Below are 25,312 nucleotides of genomic sequence, written 5' to 3'. Positions count from 1 at the left end.
AAGGGGAAATATACAGAAGACAAGGTATGAAAGTATTATTTTGGTTCCTTTCTCACTGGGAAATTTATACTGATAATAATGATACTTTAAAATATTTATATTGTTTCTTTAAAAAGATAACCTATTTGAAATTAGAAGTCTCAACATTCGTATTATATCCTCTTTCTTTTTCAACTTATAACACTACATGCACAAACATGCATACAAAAATTATTTGAGCATTTAGTAAGTATTGCACCCGTATTTCCAGTCTCTCATTGAATCAGGAGGCATTAGTGGTTGGTCTATAGTTACAAGTATCTTATAAACTCCAAGAAAATGAAAACATTTAATGTGCTCATTTTAAGTTCTTACAATAAGAGGATAAATAAGTATGTATTGAATTAATAAGTGAACCATTGCATTGTGCAATTAATTCAATTAAGATTTCAAATGCTATTTCTTTAAAGAGTCTGATTTTTATTAGAATTTAATTAATGATCTCATTCATGTGTGACTATGTAAGTGTGAGTGGCTGTTAGCTGACTTCCTATCATCAAGAACATTCATACACATCTTTGGGACCTTCCATTCCTTTCTTTGGGGGCACACATATCTCAGCAAAAGGAACCGCTCATTACTTGCCGTTAACAAATTAATGTTATTGATTTGTTTCTCATGTGACATACAGTAAGAACAAAGAAACTTTTTACATACTTCTGGCATTTTAAATTTGCTGAGGATATGCCAATATTTTGATAAATTTATTATACCCTGCAAAATAGATGATGGAATGCAATTTAAAGCGACTAAACTATTTCCACTTCATTATCTTTTTATTGAACTTTTCTGACCAGTAATTTCACTCTTCCTTACTAAGTAAATTCAACCATAGAGAAGTGACTCCATGGGTAAGAGATAGGTAAAAACAGTCACACTACATTAGATCATGTTTAGAATTAGTAAATTCAGATTATTTAGCAATAGGCTAGAAGCAAATTGTGAGTGTTTGTATGTGTGTGTATGTGTGAAATGTGTTTCATAATTCAATCTAAGAGGAAAGAATTCTTCTGAAATGCTATAAAATAATATCGTTGGTAACAACTTGCAAAAAAATGCACCTGTTATTGTATGAAGAGCAGTGGCCTAAAATGATAACCCATCTTCTGTGGCCCACGCATAGCTCAGGCTCCTCATTTGCATAAGGGAATGAGATAATGGATTAGAGCCCTCCTCACTGTAAATTTTAAAAAAACTGTTTCTGAATAATTTAGTTTTTAAAATACACGCTTGTTCTTCCATCTTAATTATAATGCATTTAGGAAAATGATATTGAAAATGGTAAAGATTATATATTTTTGCAGCTATTTAAATCTAATATGGAGTTATATGATATATGTAACATTACTTAATACAATGTCAGGCACATTTAGCACTAGTTATTTGGAGAATTTGGATAATACTACAGTATTATCTCTTGGGTATGTGTGTTTGCACACCCACACACATGTGTATAGAGTGAGGAAATCAGAATTTTCAGAGTTGAGGTTATCTTTAAAAAGCTTCCAAGATTATGAATCCACCCCTACCTTCATGCCCTCCACCATTCGCACACATTGATTTAGAGTCAATTTCACTGCCATTGGACTAAGACTAACACTGACTCAGGAGAATGTACAAATTTGCAGTTAGATTCTCCAGTGTTGATTTACTCGACATGAGCATTGAATCAGTAATACCTCAGTAACGTCTTACACTCTGTCTGCTGCTTTCTACTCAACCAGCCCAGTTGCTTTTGTTATTACCTAACATCATAGCACAGACTCTGTGCCAGGTGTTACTGCAAGCATTTTATATATGCTAAATCACTTAGTCCTCTAAGCAAGCCCAGCCCAATGAGGTAGGGATTACTATCCTAATTTAACAGATTTGGAAACAGGGGCTTGGAGAAGACCAGTGACTTTCTCAAGGCCCAACAGCTTCTTGAGATCTGACTCTGACCCTTCCACCCTTAAAGAGTTTCCTCCCGTCTCATTTCAAAAAGCTTCATAACCAGCCCCTGACACTTTCTATTTTTTTCACTATCCACAGCAGTGAGTTGTAGCTAATTTTTATCCACTAGAACATGACTCATCACAAATAAGACTTGCCTCCATTTCTTGAAATGCTAGGGTTTTGTCCTAGAAAATATCCTTAACTCTAATAGCACAAGCCAAATGTACAGCCTTCCTTAAAAAATAAGGTGGATTCGAGAATAGACAACAAGACGCTTCAAATGTGTAGAAAGCTACTGAAACAAGCAAGCTAGCGAAAAAGATACGCCTCCAAGAGTCCCATTCCAACAGAATCACAGAGCTGAACGAGTTTCTATCTTAATAGTCACTTCACAGATGATGATCCCAAGCCCCCAGATGTTAAACAAGTTCCCTGGGAACAGGCAGTTGGCTACTATGACAGAGATGGGACTCGAACTGGGCTCTGGATGCTGTGTACTCTGCCACAGCATGCTGTTTCCTAATCGTTTTATAGTTTTGTTCCTGAAGATAGAAACTGACAATTTAATTTGCAATGTTATGAGCAGGGAACCATCAAGCAGCGACATATGCTTAGGCTCCTCAGGCATAACTTTTTAAATTGCACATGGTGCAAAATTTAATAGGGGTGATCGCTGCTACAGCTGTATAGTTTCAAGCAATGTGGACCTTCAGACTTAAAGGGAAAATCTAAATTTAAGAGTGGGTGAAACCCGGACACAGAATTAAAAACCTCCACTATTACCAGAAGCACAAGGCCACATGAAAAAGGAGCAAGCGAGCAATAGAGTTGAAATGAGGACACAGTGAGAAAGCAGCCATCTGTCCACCAGCAGTGATGCACATAAAGTAACCACGGGACACCGCTGCCGTCCAAATGAACCTGTGCAAAGGCTGGGTTCCTAAGATCATAAACAGTATGTGTTGGTGCATTTACCAAATAAGACCTTAACAATGATTTAAACTCCAGTATTACACTATGATAAAGAGCCTATGTGCCATCTGCATATCTTTAAATCTTCCATTCGAAGACTTTGAGGATGTCAAAAAAAATTTTAGTTACTTCCAAAGGCATACTTCATACCTCCAGATAACACTTGTTATTCCCACAGAAAGATTTTCTTACTCTACCACATCTCACTCTGGGCTGGTAGTATAGAATAGCAAAGGTGAGAGGAGAAGGAGATGGTATTAAAAATAACAATGTGAATGCTGGCTTTTTCCATGCAGTTGCTGTACTTGAACCCTCTGTTGAAGAGTGCCTATGGAGAGATACCCTGCTCCCTGATTTTCATTCCTAGATTCCACAAATACAATCAAGTCTGATAATGGTTCTTAAAGAAAGCATCACAACAGAATAACAATTTGCAGAAACTTTGTCCAAAGAACTCAAAGTACTTGACTCATGTTAGCTCATTCATCGCACCCGGCTGTGAAGGAGGGTGAACAGATGTGCTGAAGCTGAAGTAGGACAAGAAGGGCTTAGTCAGAGATGTGGTGCTGAGGCTCTGAAGCCAAGTGTGAGGCTGGAGAGCAGAAAGACAAGAAAAGAAAAGAAAGGAAGGAAGGAAGGAAGGAAGGAAGGAAGGAAGGAAGGAAGGAAGGAAAGAAAGAAAGAAAGAAAGAAAGAAAGAAAGAAAGAAAGAAAGAAAGAAAGAAAGAAAGAAAGAAAGAAAGAAAGAAAGGAGCAAAAGAAGTAACCAAAAATGAATCTTGCTACTCTCTTCAGCAAGGGAAGGTAGTGCCAAAACGCTAAGTCCAGCGATTTGGTTCACATTTAGAAACTTCTGTTAAGACCTTCCAGGAGAAACAAAAAGACACTAAAATTTTACATTGAAAAATTGAAAAGAAATATAAATGCAGATAAATTATTATAGGTTTGAAAACTGACTTAATGATATGAAATATTATTCAATTAAAGATGATTTCAAAATTAGATTCAATGCCACAAATATTTATTCAAGAAAAAAGGATGTGTTAATGGACAAAGAAGAGGTGGCACATATACACAATGGAATACTACTCGGCCATAAGAAAAGATGAAATACTGCCATTTGTGACAACGTGGATGGAGCTTGAGGATATCATGCTAAGCAAAATAAGTTGGATAAAAAAAGTTGAGAATCATATGATTTCACTCTTGTGGGATATAAAACTGAAAAGAAAAAATGAACAAGGCAAACAAAAACTCACACACACAGGCAATAGTATAGTGGTTACTATTCAGGTAGGGGGCAGGTGGACGAAGGTAGAAAATAGTAAAGAAGGTCAAATAGATGGTGATGGAAGGAGATCTAACTTTGGGTGGTGAACACACAACGCAATATACAGATGATGTATTATAGAATTGTACACTAGAAAACTATATAATTTTATGAACCAATGTCACCCCAATACATTTAATAAAATTTAAAAAGTAAATTTCTTGCTCATTGGATTCTCATCAGACCCCCCCCAAGGGAATATATGCTGAGTCATTAATACTGTACAACAAGGACGTTGTCACTTTAGTCCCATAGCCTATTGTGGCCTGACTTCATCCTCTCTTACCCCTGGGCTTCTGCAGTCCCCATCCTGTTGGTCTCTTAACTGATTTTGTATTTCTTCAGATCTTAAGGTATATAAATGTGTTTCCATCTCACCTGGGTTCTTTCTGTAACTCGGATCCCCCCAAGCTTTGAGATATACTCAACATATCTTATTGTGTGAGTTTAAGGTGTACAACATGTTGATTTGATAATTTACATATTGCTAAATGATTACCACAATAAAATTCATTAACACCTCCATAAAAATATTAAAAAAATAAAAATAAAAAAGTAAATTTCTATTGTTTATAAGCTTAAAAAAAAAAGAAGATGTACCAGGGGATGTACTAAGAATGAAGTTATAAATAAAAACATAAAATGATCTTCTATAAGTTTTCAGTAAAATAGGAATATTTTAGTCCTCCAGTTTCTGTGCATCTCATATAAATGTTGCAATTAAATCACAAAGAAAAATTAGGTATGCAGAGAAAATAAGAAAGAGTATAAATAATATATAAAAGAAAAAAAGACTTAAAAGCATAGCCTTAACTGAGTTTAAGTAGGCATGTATTGAAATATTGATCCTTTTTGTCATAACATTTAAGGCAAATCATCATTGTGTCCATTTGAATGCTTGGAATAATTCATCCAACACATTGGCCTCAGTATTCTGAGCTCACTATTAACAATCTTTCATTTTAAAATTCCTATTTAGGGCCGGCCGAGTGGCGCGGTGGTTAAGAACTGGCTTGGGACGCCAGAGGACCCTGGTTCGGATCCCACATATGAGGGCCAGTGACACTGCCCTCCCCAGCTAAGATGCTGAACAACAGCTCAACCTGGAGCTGGGCTGCTGTCAGTCACCAGCGACGGCATAGGCTGCAGCCCCTGTGGCAGTGGGTTTCCATGGGCTACCGTATGTAGCCAGCAGCCAGCGTGAGCGGCCAGCAGCCACAGTGAGCGTCAATCCAGAAGCCGGCGACTGATCTGCCTCTCCCCGGAAGAGCGCAATGATGGTGACAACTTGGGCCAGTGAAGCAACGTCCTCCACAACTAGACTGAAGAGCAAAACGACAGCAACTTGCCTGTACCCTTCCCCCAATTCCCCAGCATTGTTCCCATCCCTCCAATTCCCCAATAAAAATCTTAAAAAAACCCAAAACATTCCCATTTAGCCATTATTTCAATGGTCATATCCAAGCTGCTATCACCAACAGCTTAACCACCTCCATTCAGGTCACCACTTCTGGTATTTGCAGCTCAATTTGTCCTACTGCTCTAACTCCAACATTTTTTTTTTCCCTACCTCATCAAGACTTCCAGTTCATTAACTCCACTTCTTTGTCACTGTTCACCATCTTCCCACAGGAACTAAGTTAGAGCTCTTGGTATGTCACGAAGAAGACTTGTAGGCACGAAATGTTTTGGGGATGTCCACCGGTCCTTTCCCTGGACACCCCTTTGAGCTCAGCTCCTATAACTCTTTCAACCTCTCTCTTTGCTCCATCAATACCAGCATTCTTTTGTTCCTAGAACCCATCACGTCTGTTCCCACTTCAGAAACTTGACTCTTCCATTCCCCATGCTTTTCCCTCAGATATTTATTATATATGGCTAACTGTCTCTTTTTATTGAGGTCTCTGTCCAACTGCTCATTCATAATTCTTCTCTCTCTCTCTCTCTCTCTATATATATATATATATATATTATATATATATATATATAATATATATATATATAGATACTATTTCATGGCATCTACCACTACTTGAAATCATTTCATGCATTAATTTATTTTTTATTTATTGAATGTCTCCCCAATAGCATATAATATCCATGGATGCTAGAGTTATATGTTATTCATTACTGTATGACAAATACTTAGAATTCTGCCTGGAACATTGAAGATTATCAATATCTGTTTAATGAAGAAAAAAAGGAAGAAATGACAGAATGAAGGAAGGAAGGTAAGAAGGAAATAAATATCATTTGCTTCATTTATGAGACAAATGAACTTTTAGGGATATTTTGGAACTAGCATGAAGTAAAGGTTTTTTGAAAGACTGGAAAATTTCCAGGAAAAATAGAGGAGAGTAACATCCCTTTATACCATTCTGGATATAGGTGCCTTATAAACCCCTTTTACTCCATTCTAGCAGTCTAAAACTATTTTATCCAATATGGGGGGCACTAGCCACATGTGGCTATTTATATATAATCTAAATTAATTACAGTAGAATAAAATTAAATGTTTAATTCCTCATCCACACTAAACTGCAATAGCTGCATATGGCTAACAGCTACTTTATCGAACAGTGTTGAGTAGAGAACATTTCCATCACCACAGAAAGTTCTACTAGACAGCATCACTCTAGATTCTATTGTGTAAAATTCTAAAACTATATTATTGAATCCCTACTAGTGAGGTTAATTAAAATTAGAGAGAAAGTAATTTGAATATTAACACTGAATTTCTCAGAAATAGGTAATGCCTTGTGTTTCACTTAGTTTATTTTGTAATTTGTCATTATTATTTGCATTGACTTGCTATCTTGAAATAAAGACAATGAGTTTAACACAGTATAATATCAAAGTGAACAGGATGCTTGACTGCTTTTCTTATTTTAGGGGTAGAGAGAAAGCAGAGGAAGAGACCAGTAAAGAGTAGAGACAAAAAAAAATATATCTATCCATCCATCCATCCATCCATCCACCCACCTATCCACTCCTGTACAAGTTCCTACTGGGTGTGTGTGATAGTTCAAGCATTGTGCTTTGGTGCTGCAAGTTGAAACTGGAATAAATCATAGCATCTAAGCTCAGAAAAGTCATAATCTAGTATGGAACACTGACATATAAAATAATAATGAAAACAGTTCAATAATGGTTAAGGTTAAAGTGCTATGAAAACAGGAAGAAAAATTCATCTGCCTGGAGATTATTAAAAACAATTGGTTGATGTCTTAAAATATATTGAGAAGCAAAATATCCACCTGGTGAGTGGAATTTTTTATTTTAACCAAAGGGATCAATCTCTGCAAAGGTAAACTTTGCTCGCTTAAGTAAGAACTAATATTTTTGGGGGGTTTGATTTAAGGGTGTCTGAAGGGAGAGGTATAAACTGAGATTAGGAAAATAGCTTAGACCAAAAGGTTTAGGGTTTTGAAGTTTTTTGTTAAAGGATTTGGATATTATTTTTCCTCAGCTAAAGGGTCAAGGGACACGCAATTCAGATGAAACTTCCTGAAAGAGGAATAGCTGCAGAATGGATAAAAGCACAAGAAGAATAGTGCTGGAGCCTCCTTTTCTGGGAGTCCTGAGATACAGACATAACTGGGGAATTTTGAGCTTCAAAATAAGGGGCTTGTTGTTTACTCTCAAATCACTAATGCAGATTTACCTTAAGAAGCCTAAAGAAAATAGCAATCTGGGAGATGGTTTCCTCTTAGACTATCCTTATTAGTAGCGTATATACTGCTTAAGAAGTTTTTCCTCCAGTTATGCTTAATAGAAAGCCTGCTCCTTTCCACTCGCTAAGCCATGCATACAAAATGAAAACAAAAAAATTTTCCATCTGTTCTTTTTTTTTACCATAAATTAATAGCATCTACAAGGTTTATCATTACAAAAGTTAGCATTTGAATGACATGAGTAAAATATAAATACTGAATATGGCAATCAAAATTTAGCAATTTATGTTTTCAAAAGAACAGACATTTTAAACAGTATTTGAAACACTTTTATATTCTAAAGTGAATCATAACCTGCTTGATTTGTTTTAACTGGCAATAGAACTCCGTACTTTTCACTCAAATAGTTTTTCTCAGTTTCTGATGGATGTTAAAATTTAATAACTAAGTAGAGACACTTTTCTTTAATTAATTGCATGAATGAGAATTACACATAAAGATTAGAAAGTGCATTTGCCTTACAGGGATTTTATTTTAGTAGGTTCAAGATATGGCCTGGCCTCTCAAATTATAAAAAGCCCCAAAAGTGGTCCCCTGTGACAACCACAGGAACAAGAAAGACCCAGATTGTAACAAGGGTTTTTTCATTTTCTCCTCCTTTTCTTTTGCCTCTTCTTCCTTTTCTATTTTATTAAAGAGAGAAGACATTATGATTTCAAAATAAAATGTCTTCTTAATGTTCATCCTGGTTTGTATAAGTGTTTCCGGCATTTGGATTTGCTACTTTGTTATACATTGATGCATTTATACATGATTTTATTGAATCATAGAGCTGTGAGGTGAGGCTATAGATGGGAACTAACATCTCCCTCACCCAATAACTTAGCAAATCTTCACCCTGTGGTTTTACATTATCTGGTACTTGTAGGTGGTCTAAGACCTGCCAAAGGATCCAACGCAGTTAACAGTATTGAAATAAATATCTTATTAACCTGGCCTAAGGAGACAACAAATGAGGAAGCAAAAGAAAATGAAGGAAACTCTCTAAAAAGACTTATGGTTTTTCTCTGCTGCTGCATTGTCTTCCTTGTAAACATAATGGGAGCATTGAGCTAATCAAGTTGTGAATTTACCATCATCAGATTCCTCTCACCTGGAGAATTAGGGTCAGTTTTTAGAAATGTACTCTGTACTAGAGGTGAGGTGAACTGTAAGCCGCAGGTTGGCAGATGCTTCAGTCTCTTACAAATAATGAATAGTCACCACGACAGGGGTTGTCTATGTAGTGTTCCAAATCTGTGTCTCTAAATTTTAAAATGCCAGATGATCGTTTTCTGGCCAAATGATTTTCGGGCATAAAAATCCTAAATATGCAAATTAGTTCTGTGAAGTAACTGGCTGTCTCCTCGAGGCTGGCAAAATGTTAGGCGTGATTAAGCAGCCTTTAATAGCAAATGATTGATAATGGCAACAATCATGGGAAATATTTTTTTTCTGGTAGGTTTATTTTGTGTTACTATACCCTAAGAAGAACTCGTGGGACAACCATTTTGAAAGAAGAAAAGTTAAGAGGCTGAATTCATTAGAATCCTTTGGTGTGGAAAGAAAAACAGCTGCTGAGAGGTGAATGGACAGAGATAGTAGCAACAACGAAACGTGTTATGTTAGAAAAACAGAAGCTTTTCTTAAAAATTATAAACTACTGAATACAAAACTACATTTCTTACAATTTTACTGAGGTATATTTATGGCATTTTATCTTAGTGGATAATATACTGATACTATGACTACTTTGATAGGAGGGTCAGGCAGAACAGTTTAACAAATGCATGTATGAAAGGGCCATGGATGGCTTCAAAGAGGAGCTAAGGCTCAGCTAGTGTTGAACGATTACATACTAGAGCATCATCATGCCGTCTCCTAGGAAGCAGTAAAATACAGCGGACCAAACACACAATTTAGTTCAAATTCATAACTGAGTTTGAAATCTGGCTTTGTCCCTTTTCAGCTACACGCCTTTGGTCAGGTTGTTTAACTTCTCTGAGGCTCATTTTCCTCATATGTAAAAGAAGAATTATATAATTTTCTTCATAGAGAGTCAGGAGGAGTGAAGAACTATAAGCAAGACTCTTACTCCTTTGGCACCCAAAACTCATTGCATCGCCAGCCACCTGGCCTGAGCCAGGAGGACCAATCTCATTAAGCACCTGATCCCCATCACTCTCAGAAGGAAGCTGGGACTCCCAGGTAATCCCACGTGTGGGGACTCTAACCTCCATATGGCCACGTGGACAAGCAGACGTTCCTTTTCCTTCCTGCATGCATGCATTTTCTTGGAAGAATTTACCATCATCTGATACTATGGTTTAATATTTCAGTAATTTCTAGGTTTCTTTATGAAATCCTTCTTTCTAAAATGTAAGTAACTAGTAAAAATATAAGCTTCACGACTCTGGGAAATGTTGTCTGTTTTGCTCCATGCCACATCCCTAAGGCCTTAAGAACGTGCTGCGTACACAGCAGGCACTTGCTCTATGTCCCTTTTCTTGCACTCGCTCTCCTAAGGCTCTCCTAGAACCTTACTTGGGACTTTTGTTGGTAAGAACACTGAATGCCATGGTGCATGAGCTGATCTAACACACTGCCCCCCCCCACAAAAAAAGGGGGGAAACCCCAAACCCCTTTCTGTGTTAAAAAACAAAACTAATACTGATCTAGAAACACAGTCCTGTCTTATTGTAGAAATAAATCAAGTTAGGCACAGGAAACAAAACTCTGAGTTTGATCTTTCCTTGAATGAGTTTCCTTCTCTCACTATTTTGGAGTGTGTTCTGTGCACTAATTATCTTCATTTAGTTCAGACCTGTTAGAGGAGTGGAAGAGCGGTCCTGGGCTGATCCTTGGCCCTTCTACTTCACAGCACTGTGAACTTGCCACGCTCAGCTTTCGCAAACATAAAATTAGTATAATACAAAGGTCTGCTCTATGAACTTCAAATTTTCATATTAGATACTTAAAGGATTATGAACTGTAAACCCTAACATGCTAACTAGGTACAATTTATTATTACTAGAGCCTGCCTTTCATTATCTTCTTTGGTGTTTAAATAAATATCAACTGTATGTGTAAAAGATAATTGTTTAAACTTCCTTAAAATAGAAGATAGGATATTTTAAAAAACGTTTTCTTACTCTTTCTAAGAAGTGAGAAAACTTGATATCCAAAGTCATCTAGGGAATCACAAAAATAAACAACAAAATTACAGACTAACCTTATAGAGAATGCTACAATGTTTTAAAGAAATAATACATGAGGACATAGTTTTTATCCCCCAAATGATCTTCCAGACACAAGGACATTCACTAAGGTAACTGATTTTATTAGCAGTTTAACCTACATAAATCCAGGGAGGCAAAAGTTCCAGTCTTTGTATAAAACCTCACTCGTATTAGCAAATGTAACTGTGTAGTAATTAAAAGGTGCTTTGAATTCACAAAATGTATGTCAGATATAGAAATACATTCTTAATACATAATGAAACTTTCAGAAGCTTCTAATTTTTTCTTCTACATATTTATCACACCCCTATTAATCGCCTTAAAAATGTTTTACCCCAAACCACCTTCCCGCACACCTGGCTCGTATATTTTTGTTTCTTACTTCACAGCTTTCAATTGCTCTCTCTTTTTTTCTTCAAACAGCAATTCTCTGTGCTTTCTGAAGTAGGCCCCTTTAGATTCTTAGCTTTTCCTAACCTCCTTTTTCCTTACCACCATCTTTACAAAAGGCTAACAGGGCTGATGAGGCAACAGGGAGTCAGAATAAGGAAGAAGAGTGGGGAGGAAGGGACGCCGGGAACTGCAAAATGCTCCTTACCCGGTGAGTGGAAACTCAAAACTAGTCACTCTGAGTCGATATGTTTTACTCAGCTGTAGTAGATTAACGAATAAGAACCTTATGGTTATTTTGATAAATTCTTCAGAAGCATTTAATAAAGTTATAAACCTTTCCTAATAAGTATTTCTTAGCTGGTACTGAAAAAAACTTCTTAAATTCAGATTATTATTATATATTTTTACTTTTACATTAAAGCTTTTTAATATATATCTTTTATTGTTCAATTACAGTTTACATTCAATAGTCTATTAATTTCACATGTACAGCACATTGGGAAGACATTTATATAACTTATGAAGTGATCCCCCCCCCCCAATAAGCCTAATACCCATCTGGCGCTATACATAGTTATTATAATATCATTGACCGCATTCCCTGTGCTGTACTTTACATCCCTGTGACTATTTTGTAACTGACAATTTGTACTTCTTAATCCCTTCACCTTTCTCACCCAGCCGCCCCCTTCATCCCCCAATTTGGCAAACATCAGTTTGTTTTCTGGATCTGAGTCTGTTTCTATTTTGTTTGTTCATTTATTTAGATTTTTAGATTCCACATATAAGTGAGGTCATATGGTCCTCTAAAAATCAGTAGTGATAAAAAGAAAGTATTTACATTAAATTAATAAGAGTTGAGAACCAGGCAATGAATTACAATTTGTGACATACAAATACTAATACTAATACCAATATTAATATTATTGGGTTGTCGGAAAAGTCATGACATGTGAGCTTTTTAAAATTTTATTTATTTATTCATTTTTTATTTTTTTATTATTGTTAGTTTCAGGTGTACAAAACAGTGCAATACTTATCCTTTTCACCTCTCACAAAGTGACAACTCCGCTCCCCCCATCCACTACTCCACCACCACCGATATCATACATATCTATTACAATTCCATTGACTCCATTCCCACACTATACTCCACATCCCATGACTATATATGTACTAAATTATAGTTGACATATAATATTATTCAATGGCAGCTTCAAATGTACAGTGCGGTGGTCAGGCCTTTACACTGTCTATGAAGTGGTCTCCCTAACAAGACATGAGTCCATCTGGCGCCCTAAAAAATATTTACCACATTATTGATTATATTCCCCAAACTGTCTTTTCTATCCCTGAGGCAATATTGTAGTTACCAATTTATGTTGTCTCGTCCCTTCCCCTTCTCCCTTATCCCCACCCCCGTCTCATCTAGCAATCATCAGTTTTTCCTGTGCGTCATGATGCATTTTTACAACGAAAAACAGAAAAAAATACATCATGACTTTTCCGACAACCCAATAATATTAATACTAATACCAATACTAATACTAATATTAATACCAATAATATTAGAATCATATTATAAAAGTAAAAATGGAATTCGCTGTCTGGTTCTTAACTCTTGTTAATTTGATGTGAATACTTTCTTTTAATCACTACTGATTTTTAAAAAAACAGATATCCTGGTTGATTACTCTCTAATGAGCAAATAAAAATGTGTCTGCAGTCTGGATTTCCTGAATCAGAATCTCTGAAGGTTGGGGCCTGAGCATCTTTGACTTGAAACAGCTTCTCTGGTGAACCCGATACACGTGTTACCTGCCATCTAATATCAAAAGGAAGACCGGTAGCTACACTATTCATTTCAGAGTGAGATAGATGGAGACCAGGACTCTGGAAAGCTGTGGGAAGTTCTATGGAGATACAGAGATGAGAGACATTGATTCTGACGGAGAAGCCTTCACAAGAGCTGGCATATTATAGAGTTTGTGCAGGATGAATACACAGCAATAAGAACCAGTTTACAAGGAGCATTCATTGAGTACCTCACGGAAGAGAAGAAAAAGTTTCACTTAAATTCCCTCCTACAGGATAAACCTGCAGATACTTGAAGGCCGACTTCTTGCCTTTTTCTAAAGAAAACATCTCAGTTTTTTGGTGTTGAGGAATATTTAAACATTAAGCTTTACAAGTCCTGATATGTGAAAACATACCATTATAAGCACTTTCATCAGAATCCAAATACAAATCTATCTTCAAAACAAACAAATTGACATTCTGGCATCTCCAAATTTCTAACAAAGACACATATCACAAGCAACTTCATTTCATGTCAGTTGCATTTTTAGTTTAGTTTTTTTGTTGTTGTTGTTGTTTTGTTTTTTTACTAACCTCCAAAGTAAGAGCCATCTGTCAGCTTCATCTCTTTACTGGATTTTGTGATGACACCAGCAACACCATGTTGAATGAAATACATTTTTTTCCCCACAGCTCCTTCTCGTATGATATAATCTCCAGGTTGAAACACCTCGAATCTCAACTTGCTCAGCATGGCAGTCACAAAATTAGGATCCGCATTAGCAAAAAGAGGCATTGTTGCCACTAGTTTCCGACAGTTGAAGTTGACTATCTCCTAAAGATGGCAAGAGTAAACAAATATTAGGATATTAATCATATCAGGAAGAGGAATGTGCTAAAATGAAAATATATGTTATATATATATATATATATATATATATATATATATATATATATATATATATATATATGGCATAACATCACAGTTTAAACTCAGAACCAAAAATCTATAAATTCTAATAATCTACATATCTCTTCAAAGCTAAGGATTGTTTTCTTTCTGAATTGAAATTTTGTATTCCCAGCTCCTAGGGTAGCACAGGTGTATATTACACATTTGATACATGTTAACTAAATACATACAATTGTCAACTTTTATAACTTTGCATGTATTATTTTTCATATAAAATTAGAGCTTCTAAAACGTGAAAGGATTTTAGTCTTTTTTTTATCTTTTCTATAAAGAAAGGAAGCCACATCATTTCCTATTAGCTACGTCATTACTGTTTCTGTGTTCCATTGTGCCAAGCAATCTAACTTACACCCACTGAAAGGAATTCTGAAACCAGGGCCCTACCGCCTGACAACAGAATTTTGATGTTTTCTCTTAACATCCTTTGCATTGGAGTGAGGACAACGGCGAGTGCAGAGAAAGATTACCTACAAGTGCCTCTAACTCTAATCTGTAAATACCAATTTGATCTGTTTCCAGCTAGATCAGAAAATCACTCTATCCAAAGCCTCTCATGTTTTCATGGGAAGTCTTTCATTGGAGAGAGGTCTCATTCTCCTTTGCCTGATTTGTTTGTTTTGTTTCTGGGCAGGCCAATTTTATATTAGAAGATTGACATGTTTCATTTCATTCTGTGGATTATGGTCCAGATTCCACATCTCTCAGGACAAAAATAGGGATATGGAACCAACCATTTTTAATACTGCAAGCATGTAACAGAATGAACAGTGTGAATCTAAATTTTACCACAATGCCATTTCTCAGAAATTGCTTCTCCAATGAGCCTCTAAAGAAAACGGAGGAAGCTGAATTTGTCATCTTGCTTAAGATACACAGAAACTGAAGTAACCTCTGGCTAAGAGGTAGGAAGGGGGCAAAAAGAAATGGAGGTATCAACAGAGAGCCTGAGTTTTGAATTCCCTGTTTTGGGGAAATAAGTTACACAAACCTCTGGATTCCAAGACTGGGAAAAATGGTTTCCCTAGTCCTGCTTCATAAAATGACCTGAGGTTATACTGGGATAGGTTAAAAAAAAAATCCCAACTGATAGAGAGGGCATACAATTTTGGGTCCATCAGGGAACAGAAGCAATTTCATCTTCAGTAATATCTTGTGAGTTCAGCAGAACAGAGAAGTCTCTGTAATAGTGGAGGTTCATGGAGGATTGTAACATATTTAAAAGTCAGTAGCAAGAACCAGAAAATGAATATAGCAACACAAACAAGAGAAAGGTATTATATATGTGGTACTTGGTGCAGCACCATCCAAGCCCAACCAAGTCAGGCGCAGTTGACTCCATGGGTGGCTGTGTCTAGGAGACCTGTGGTCAGTTCTAGCTGGTGCTGAAGAGCTGTGGTGGGAGGTGAGCACTACAATGAGGGTGGGCACGTAGTACGTGCTTAATAAACATGTATGCATGCATGGTTGGATGGAAGAATAGCTGAAAGGAAGGCGATAAAAAGGAAAGAAGGAAGCTAGAGTTTCATCAGTGGAAAAAAGTACTCACAAAGCTTACATTTATTTCTGTTGGGAGTCGTTAATGAAAACTCAGCATGCTTTCTCAAACAATCAGCTTGAGAAACAAGTGTTATGTGTATCAAAAATGTGCTTTGTACTATTTGAAATTCTTCTCTACAAAACCCACATGAAGATAAAAGGTAGAATGGAGTTAAAAAACGACAAAAATGTGTCATTAAAATGACTGGGTGGATTGTTTAAAAGTTAATGATCTCACATGTAAAATGAAAGAAGAATACTGTGTAGGAAACTGAAAATAAGTCAGATTGCAGAGAAAATAAGTGTTTTAAAATAAAAATAATAAAGGGGCTCCTTTTATCTATGTTCTTTTATTTTGACTATACAAAAGTTTCTCTTCATTATTCTCTTACATTTTAGAAAATATTTGAAAGTGTATTTCATAAACAATTAAACTGGCATTAGTTTATATGATGAAAAAGAAAAAGAAAAACTTCTTTTTCTGTGATGGGCTGCATATTCAGGGGTACCTGGTGGAAATGCCTTGATTATAACACTGCTGGGATAATTTCATATAATTGTTATTACTTGAAGGAATCCACTCATTTTCTCTCTCTCCATGGAACTTTTACTTCCATGTAAACACTATCTGATAGAAACTGTGAATTCTAACAAATATTTGATAGGAAAAGATGTAATGAGACAGTAACTTCTTTGCATCTAAAAGCGTTCCCTCCTTTTTATATTTCAGGCTGTACTTCATTTTATGACTATGACACAATGTATTTATCCATTGTACTCTTCATGACATTTGGGTTATTTCCAGCTTTAGGCTAATAAAATAAACCTGTTATGAGTATTTAAAAATTTTTCATTAAATTTATTGGAGTGACATTGGTTAGTAAGATTATATAGGTTTCAAGTGTACAATTCTATAATGCATCATGCATATATTGCATTGTGTGTTCACAAACCGGAGTCCGTTCTCCTTCCATCACCATATATTTGAGCCCCTTTTCCCTCTTCTACTATCTTCTCTCCTCCCCTTACACTCTGATAGCTGATAAACTGTTGTTTGTGTCTATGCGTTTTTGTTTGTCTTGTTCATTTGTTGTTTTCAGTTTTATATCCCACATGAGTGAAACCATGTGGTTCTCTACTTTTTCTGTCTGGCTTATTTCACTTAGCATGATAATCTTAAAATCCATCCATGTTGTCACATATGGCAGTATTTCATATTTTCTTATGGCTGAATAATACTCCATTGTATATACATACCACATCTTCTTTATCTAATCATCTATTGAAGGATACATTGGTTGTTTCCATGTCTTGGGCATTGTGAATAATGCTGCAGTGAACATCAGGGTGGATATATCTTTACGCATAAATGTTTTCAGATTTTTTGGGTAGTTACCCAGCAGAGGGGTTTCTGGGTCATGTGGTAGTTTTACTCTTAATTTTTTGAGGAACCTCCATACTGTTTTCCATAGTGGCTGCACCAATTTACATTCCTGCCAGCAGTGTAAGAGGGTTCCTTTTTCTCCACAGCCTCTCCAATACTTGTTATTATTTATCTTGTTGATAAAGCCACTCTAACAGGTGTGAGGTAGTATCTTATTGTGGTTTTGATTTGTATTTCCCTAATAGCTAGTGAAGTTGAGTATATTTTCATTCATCTGCTGACCATTTGTATGTCTTCTGAGAAAAATATCTGTTCAGATCCTTTGCTTACTTTTTAATTGGATTGTTTTCTGTTGAGTTGTATGAGTTCTTTACATATTTTGGATATTAGTCCCTTATTGGAGGTGTTATTTGCAATATCTTCTCCCATTTGGTTGGTTGCCTCTTTGTTTTGTTGATGGTTTCTTTTGCAGTACAGAAGCTTTTTAGTTTAATACAGTCTCATTCATTTATTTTTGCTTTTATTTCCCTTGCTTTTGAGGTCAAATTCATAAAATTCTCTCTGAACCCAAGGTCCAGTGCAAATGACATGCTTCTTTATATAGAAAACCCTAAAGACTCCATCAAAATACTATTAAAAACAATCAACAAATCAAGTTGCAGAATACAAAATCCATGTACAAAAATCCATTGCATTCCTATATACTAAAAATAAAATTTCAGGGAAAAAAATCATTTTGTAATTGCAACAAAAAGAATAAAATACCTAGGGATAAACTTAACAAAGGATGTGAAGGACCTATACACTATTAAAAACTGTAAGACTTTCTTAAAAGAAATTGAAGAAGACACAAAGAAATGGAAAGATATTCCATGTTCATGGATTGGAATATTTGACATAGTTAAAATGGCCATATTACCCAAAGCAATATACAGATTGAATGCAATCCCCATCAAAATCCCAATGGCATTTTGAAGAAATAGCATAAAACCCATCAGATTTGTATGGAATCACAAAAGACCCCTAATAGCTAAAGCAGTCCTGAAGGAAAAACAAATAAACAAGAAAACAAGGCTGGAAGCATCATACCCCCTGACTTCAATTTATATTACAAAGTGACAATAATCAAAACAGCATGGTATTGGCAGAAAAACAGACACACAGACCAATGGAATAGAATTGAGAACCCAGAAATAAACCCACACATACATGAGCAGTTAATTTTCGACAAAGGAGCCAAAGACATACAATGGAGAAAAGGAAGCCTGTCCGACAAATGGTGCTGGGAAAATCGGAAAGCCGAGTGCAAAAGAATGAAACTAGACTGCTGTCTGTCACCATGTACCAAAATTAACTCAAAATGGATCAAAGACCTAAACATAAGACCTGAAACAATAAACTGCATAGAAGAAAGCATAGGTACTAAATTTACTTGGAGTGCCTTATGCACTGATTTATCTTGAATATTTATCTTATGTTGGAATTGCTGGGTAATCGGGTAAGCATATATTTACTTTACTAGTAGTCACTGCCAAAAGTTTTCTAATATGATTGTATTATATTTTTCACGTAGCAGCAATATGTAAAGTTCCAGTTGTCCTATATCGTTGGCAGAATCTGATGTTATCCTCTTTTAATTTTAGCCCTTAGTAGGTATGGAAATATATTATTGCTTGGTTTTACTTTTTCTCATTGTGGTTTAATTTTACATTTGTCCAATATTTGATGTTGTTACGCTCATTTTCATAGGTTTATTGGGAAGATGGATATCCTATTAGGTGAAGTGCCCAGTCAAGAGTTTTCCCTGGTGTTTTCGATTGTGTGAGTTCTTTTCATAGTTCTAATGTGAGTTCTTTGTTGGGGTATACATTGTGAATATCTTCTCCCCATCTGTGGCTTGCCTCTTCATTCTCACTGGTATCTTTTCCTGTTATTGTTTTGTTCCTCATTTGTTTCACTTTATGGCAATCAGGAAAAATGAGATTTGATATACTCGTGTTTAGATTGCTTCAGGAAGGATTTATGTTAACCATAATCTTTGCTTCAGAATCACGCATACTCTGAGACACTGGGAAAGTTTAAGCAATGTTGTTTGGTTATAATGAAAAAGAACAGCAACATTTTAAGGCTCCTCTAGCACTTCAATTCCTTATTGATAACTTAAGTATCATTGTAGCAAGTTCCATTGTGTGAAACATTTAGTTTTCTTCCGTTCTACAATATTTTACTCTATAAAGTATAGCTCTAAAAAGTTTTATTCGTGGTAGCTATGAATATAATTGCCACTATCACAGTAACGAATCATTGAGTAATACTAACAAAACAGAGAGGTTGTTACTTTGCTAAATTCCTACACCCAACACACCCTGTATTTTTAGACTGTGCAGAGCACACATGGGCTTCCTTCTGAGAACTTATATCAGACTGACATTCAAATGGCCTACAGACGTGCAGACTTCTATATTAACATCAGGAGCAAATAAATACATACAGTCAAATACAAGTGACACATGATCACCTAGAATAGCCTAAAAAAAAAAAAACTATTGCTGCTGATGTTGCCCTATTCCCCTCCCCCAATGTAATAGCCAGGATCAGTTAAAATCAAAACAGAGCAATTGGGTGTGTTAGGTTTCTTTCAAGGCAGGGATTCTTTTAAGAATGAACATAATAAAAATAAGAGACCAATCTTGCTGAATTTTTGCTGGGTTCCAGGTATTGATTTAAATGTCTTAAAAGTATTAATTTATTTTGTCCTCATAAAAATCCTATGTCTTATGTATTATTACTACCTTATTATAAAGAAGGTATTAAGTTATCTACCCCAAATCACACATTTGCAAGAGGAAGAGATATGCTCTGTCAGGCAGCTCAGCTCCCTAATTTTGGGTTTTGATAGATTCTAAGAAGCATCTTACCTTTGCACACATCTAGAACCATGACAAACCCTGAAGATATTGATATTAACCATAAACTTATTCTTTTGGACTTCACACATTTTGAGAGGCTGACAGAGACATTTGTTGACTGTGAGGTGGCGATCTGATGGCTACACACTTGTCTATTTTTATTTCCCCCACAGCAAATATTTTTAAAAATCTGAATGTGAAAGTTTTTATATGTAACATGAATGGTCCAGTTTGCCACAATTTTTAAAACATCATCTGTATTTAATATCTTTCCACTGCATACAGTTAGGCTATCGGACTGGGTTCTTAACAAATAGAATTTGAGAGTGCAAGAAAAGAGACAGAGAGCAGTATTTGTTGCAGGTGTGGGGGGGGGAGGTTTGGCTTTGGTTATAGGGGACAGTGTCAATGTGCGCCCTTTCCTTCTTCCCTTTTTAAGAAATGATTGTGGCCATTTGTTTCTTCAATGATCTCTCTGGTTCTCCCCGCATAGCCCCTAAAGGAACATAATTCAAAACTCAGGGCAATATTGACAGATAAGCCTTCTGGTCAACATGAACTTGTTTCCTCTAATAACTCCATGACATAGTCACAAATGATGAAAGGGAATAATGAGGTGTCTATACAACAATTAATAAACACTAAGCATTGTAAACCTGGAGCCTAAAGATACCTAACGAAGGTGTTAATGGGCTTTGGGTGGCTGTGATGAATCCTTTGAATTTATATGCAAACAGGTGTTGACTTGTGTATGTGTCTTATGAGAGACAGATGGCACTTGCACTACATTCTCAAAGGAGCCACTGACAGAAGGAGGGTGAGCACCACTTGTCTAAATGTAGTATAGTGACCATGATGATGATGATAATAGTGAACATTTATTGAGTGATTTGTGTTTTCTCATTTAATTATAAGAAAACACGATGAAATAGTTATATTAATAACCCAGTAGTATAGATGAATTAAACGAGCTTCCAAGAGTTGTCATTTCACAAAAGTCACACAGCATGGGAGAATGAGCCCGATAGTTAAAAGTGTACCTTCTACTCCTTCAGCTACATTGTCCAGCACGGCAGCCACTGGCCACTGGGACTTGTTAATCACTAGAACTACGGCAAGTATGATGAACAAAGTGAATTTTTAACTTAATTAATTTTAACCATTTAAGTTTAAAGTTAAAAACTGACAGCTCAGTTATTAGAAAATACATATAGTCAGTGTAAGATAACTGTAAAGAAAAAAATAAATATGGGTTAGCTTCCGCTGCCCCTCTCCCCGCCGTGTGTGTGTGTGTGTGTGTGTGTGCGCGCGCGCGCGCGCGCGCGTGTACTCGCGCCCACTTGGTCCCTGATTCTATAACTAACTGGCTCTGTGCCCATAGAAAGTGACTCAGACTTCTAGACTTAATTTTCTCATCTGCAAAATGGAGATAACACTAGCAACTCTATCATAGCTCACTATGACGATCAAAGTTCACTCAATGTTATCTATTGTTAAGCACTACAACTATTATAAAACAATATATGTTAAGATCAAATAAATGGTAAAGGCCATATATTCTATAAAATTTCAAAGAAACAAAAATGTAAGGTAAAATTGGTAAGAGTAGGTATTGGTTCTGATTGAAAAAAATAAAAAAGAGTCGGGGACTGGTTATTAAAGGCCAAAGTTGAGGTGGGTGCAGAGGTTCAGAGGGAGAAAATGACAAACTATTCTTAAGGTATAATCAACAAAATTCCCTTTTGGCCAATGTCCAGGAATAAAACATAGGATTCTTATAATAAAGCTACCCTATTGACATAATAAATTTCGAAGGTGACTTGTAAATTACATACACATTCCATTTCTTTTAATTAAAAGGAAACAGATGGGGCAATAAAGAAAATTTCCTTTAGCATTCCCAACTGTCTTATATTGATCTCGTTGTTTGTCTTTTAAATTGCAAGATGGCTGACTGCATGTAGAAGAAAATCAGGCCACAGAAGCAGATCTTAATGCTTAAAAATGTTTTTAAAATGTGTCCAAACATTGACTAGCAAGTTAGGTAGTGCTTCAATTTATTTAACTCAAAGCATTTCCCTTGATTTCTGTGTCCTATCAGGGAGGACTTATGGCTAGCTATTTCATTAGTTGTGATCATATGTCTTATATTTTTAAAGAGGGCTTTTATTACAATTCCTAAATAATTCAAATATCAAAATTATGCAATAAGCTACAAAGGTAAGAAATACTCCCCTTTAATATTTATTTTGGGGAAATTAAAGGAGTTAGAGATAGAAAGGGAGGATTCATGAATTAACATGGAGTACCTCAATTTTAGTTTATTATAGTTTTCCATCTTATTAAAGGTTAATCAAGTAGTTTTTGCATTAGCAAGCAAATTGTATTTTTAAAATCTCTGAAAAACCAAGTTAACATACACACATTTCTTACAATATATAAAAGAACAAAATCTGTGTATTCTCATCACCTTAATGAAAGTAATTTAATGTTTATTTATTCCCTTAAGATAATCTCCTACCTTAATATAGTTGTAATCATAATGTACATTCAATATTTGTCCCCCCACTTTTATAACCTAATAAAATATTTCCCATTATGAAACACAGGTCTTATTGCCTTTCTTTTTAATAGCTACACAATATTCCATCTAGTGTTAATCATAGTTAGATTAAGAAAAATCCAATAGCGATAAAGAAAAATAGTGTGCAGTAGCCTCTTTTATATTGGCAACTTTCAGTACTTTTAATCATTACTTATTTTGAAACCCAGGTATATCATTAATTGCTAAACTAATAGTCTCTTCAAATTATGAATTAAAAGGTCATTCACCTAAAATCTCTGCATATACAAATGCCAGTTATGATTGAGTGGCTTATGTGAAATCTGCCTGCTTATAAGGACTAGATCAGAAGACGATGAATTTTGAGATGTAGAGATTCAACCATTTTAATATTGTCTGTATTACAGTTTTCATATGCATCTAATTTGATTGTGAGGCAGTCCATCACATTTAAACCGTACAGTGTGAATGCAAATAAAGTTTGAAATTAGTTTAGTCTTAGCATAGTGCAGCTTGTTGGCCTTCCTAGGAACAGGAACATGTTCCGTTAGGTACAGATGACAGCAGATGACATAAAATTCTCTGCGTGTTTACTTAAACTTGATTATAAAGGAAACAAAAAGAGGTAGGAAAAGACCAAAAAACAGTAAACCTAGGAATTGTATTTGTCAACGAAAGTGTTCGTGAGAGACTGCATTTCGGCCCCACCTGTGCTACCCAGGCCGGAGCTCAGGAAGGATCTGTGTAAGCTCAGCAGAAGGCGGCGCCAGCTGCCTGCGAGCTGTAAGCAAGGTGCACGAGTGTGAGCCGGACAGGAGGTAAGCCAATTGACTTGATAAAAACAGACTGATGTGAACTATCAACTACAGAAAATAGAGCCAACAGATGTCCGGGAGGAGGCCAAACTAAACAATATTGTTAAGCAGGACCAGCAGACAGTAGAGTGAATTACAAGACTTCAATCTTAGAGAAGGCTATTTGAATACTATGACAAAAATATATATTTGAAATTTTATGATATAATACACATGCATCCATTTTTATCAATAATCGGGCAGCAACAGAAATAATCTGTGTGTAACAATCCATGTACATGTGCAAAGGATGTGTGGAAATCGGGCCAGGCACTCAACCCAGGCAGGCGTCCTAAGATGCCTTAAACACTTATTTGTCACTTTGGTTCGATTTGAATGGAGCACTGCATGTGTTGGCAAATGCTGATGTCCCCCCTACCCCAAATTCACTTGTTGAAACTCTCATTTCCAGTACCTCAGAGTGTGACTGTGTTTGGAGGACATAGGATCTTTAAAGAGTAATTAAGTTTAAAGGAAGCTGTTAGGATGGGCCCTAAACCGATCTGACTGGTGTCCTTATAAGAAGAAGAAAGTTGGACACACACAGAGACACTGCGGCTGTGTGGACACACTGAAAAGACCCTATAAGGACAGAGGGAGGAGGTGGCCATCTGCAAGCCAAGGAGAGAGGCCTCAGAGGAACCCAACTCTGCCGACACCTTGATCTTCAACTTCCAGTCTCCAGGACTGTGAGAATTCCATGTCCGTAGTTTATGCCGCTTAGTCTGTTGTATTTTTGTTATGGCAGCCCCAGCCCACTAAGCAGCAAGTTATGCTGGTCACATGGCAGGAAGCACGAAGCTGCCCCCTTCTGAGTATCTGCCAACACACAGCGGCACCTGGGCTCTGAAGGTGCGGCGGGGCAGGGGCCGTCTATGCCATCTACTTAGGGTGGCTCTGAGGAGACGTGGCACACAACCCACACACTTCATCAACTTCCGAGCCCTTCAGTCTGGGGAGACACAAACTCAAAAAGGTATTTAGTTATGAGGACTCTGCTTTTCTTTCTATTGAGTGTGAAGCATCTTGGCATTCCGGTAACAAGAGCTCCAGGCGGGTGGAAATGGCCCTGGAGCTCAGGACTCGAGATACAGGACTGGGTGCTATTTTATAAGATTGATTTTTGAAAAGTTTCATAAAATGTATATAACAATCCTTATAATCTTAACTATCCTTAAGTGTACAACTCACAAGTATATTCACAATGTTGTGTAAGCATCACCACTATGTGGAATTATAAATATTAGCTTAGGACTAATATTTTTAGTCCTAGTAACAATGCCACAAAGAGAAATACTGGGGAGGGAGGACATAATGAAGCGATGGTAGAAAAAACAATAGCAATCCCTAATAATTAGTGTAGGTTAGGAATTTTCCATGTAGCTCCTGGCCATTTGAATAGCTTCTTGGACAGAAAAGGTCTATTCAGGTCTTTTCCCCACTTTTTAATTGGACTATCTGTTTTCTTGCTATTGAGTTGTATGACTTCCTCATGTATTTTGGATGCTAACCCCTTATCACAGTGGTTCTCAACCTTCCTAATGCTGCGACCCCTTAATACAGTTCCTCATGTTGTGGTGACCCCCAACTATAAAATTATTTTCATTGCTACTCTATAACTGTAATTTTGCTACTGTTATGAATCGTAATGTAAATATCTTTTTGTTTTCTGATG

At 36.2% G+C, this 25,312-nt stretch overlaps 1 protein-coding gene across 1 annotated transcript in view; it reads right to left on the bottom strand.

Moving 5' to 3' along the window:
* Positions 1–25,312, bottom strand: part of HCN1 (hyperpolarization activated cyclic nucleotide gated potassium channel 1) — a 174,755-nt gene that overhangs the window by 33,444 nt on the left and 115,999 nt on the right. Inside the window, exon 5 of the mRNA XM_019661514.1 lies at positions 14,013–14,253. Coding sequence (XP_019517059.1) covers positions 14,013–14,253 — 241 coding nt within the window. The remainder of the gene's footprint in view (positions 1–14,012; positions 14,254–25,312) is intronic.

The sequence above is a fragment of the Hipposideros armiger genome, unplaced genomic scaffold (genome assembly GCF_001890085.2).
Source record: "Hipposideros armiger isolate ML-2016 unplaced genomic scaffold, ASM189008v1 scaffold_351, whole genome shotgun sequence".
Classification (NCBI taxonomy): Eukaryota; Metazoa; Chordata; class Mammalia; order Chiroptera; family Hipposideridae; genus Hipposideros; species Hipposideros armiger.
Note: the sequence above shows the minus strand (reverse complement) of the source record. Positions and strands in the feature narration are given on the sequence as shown.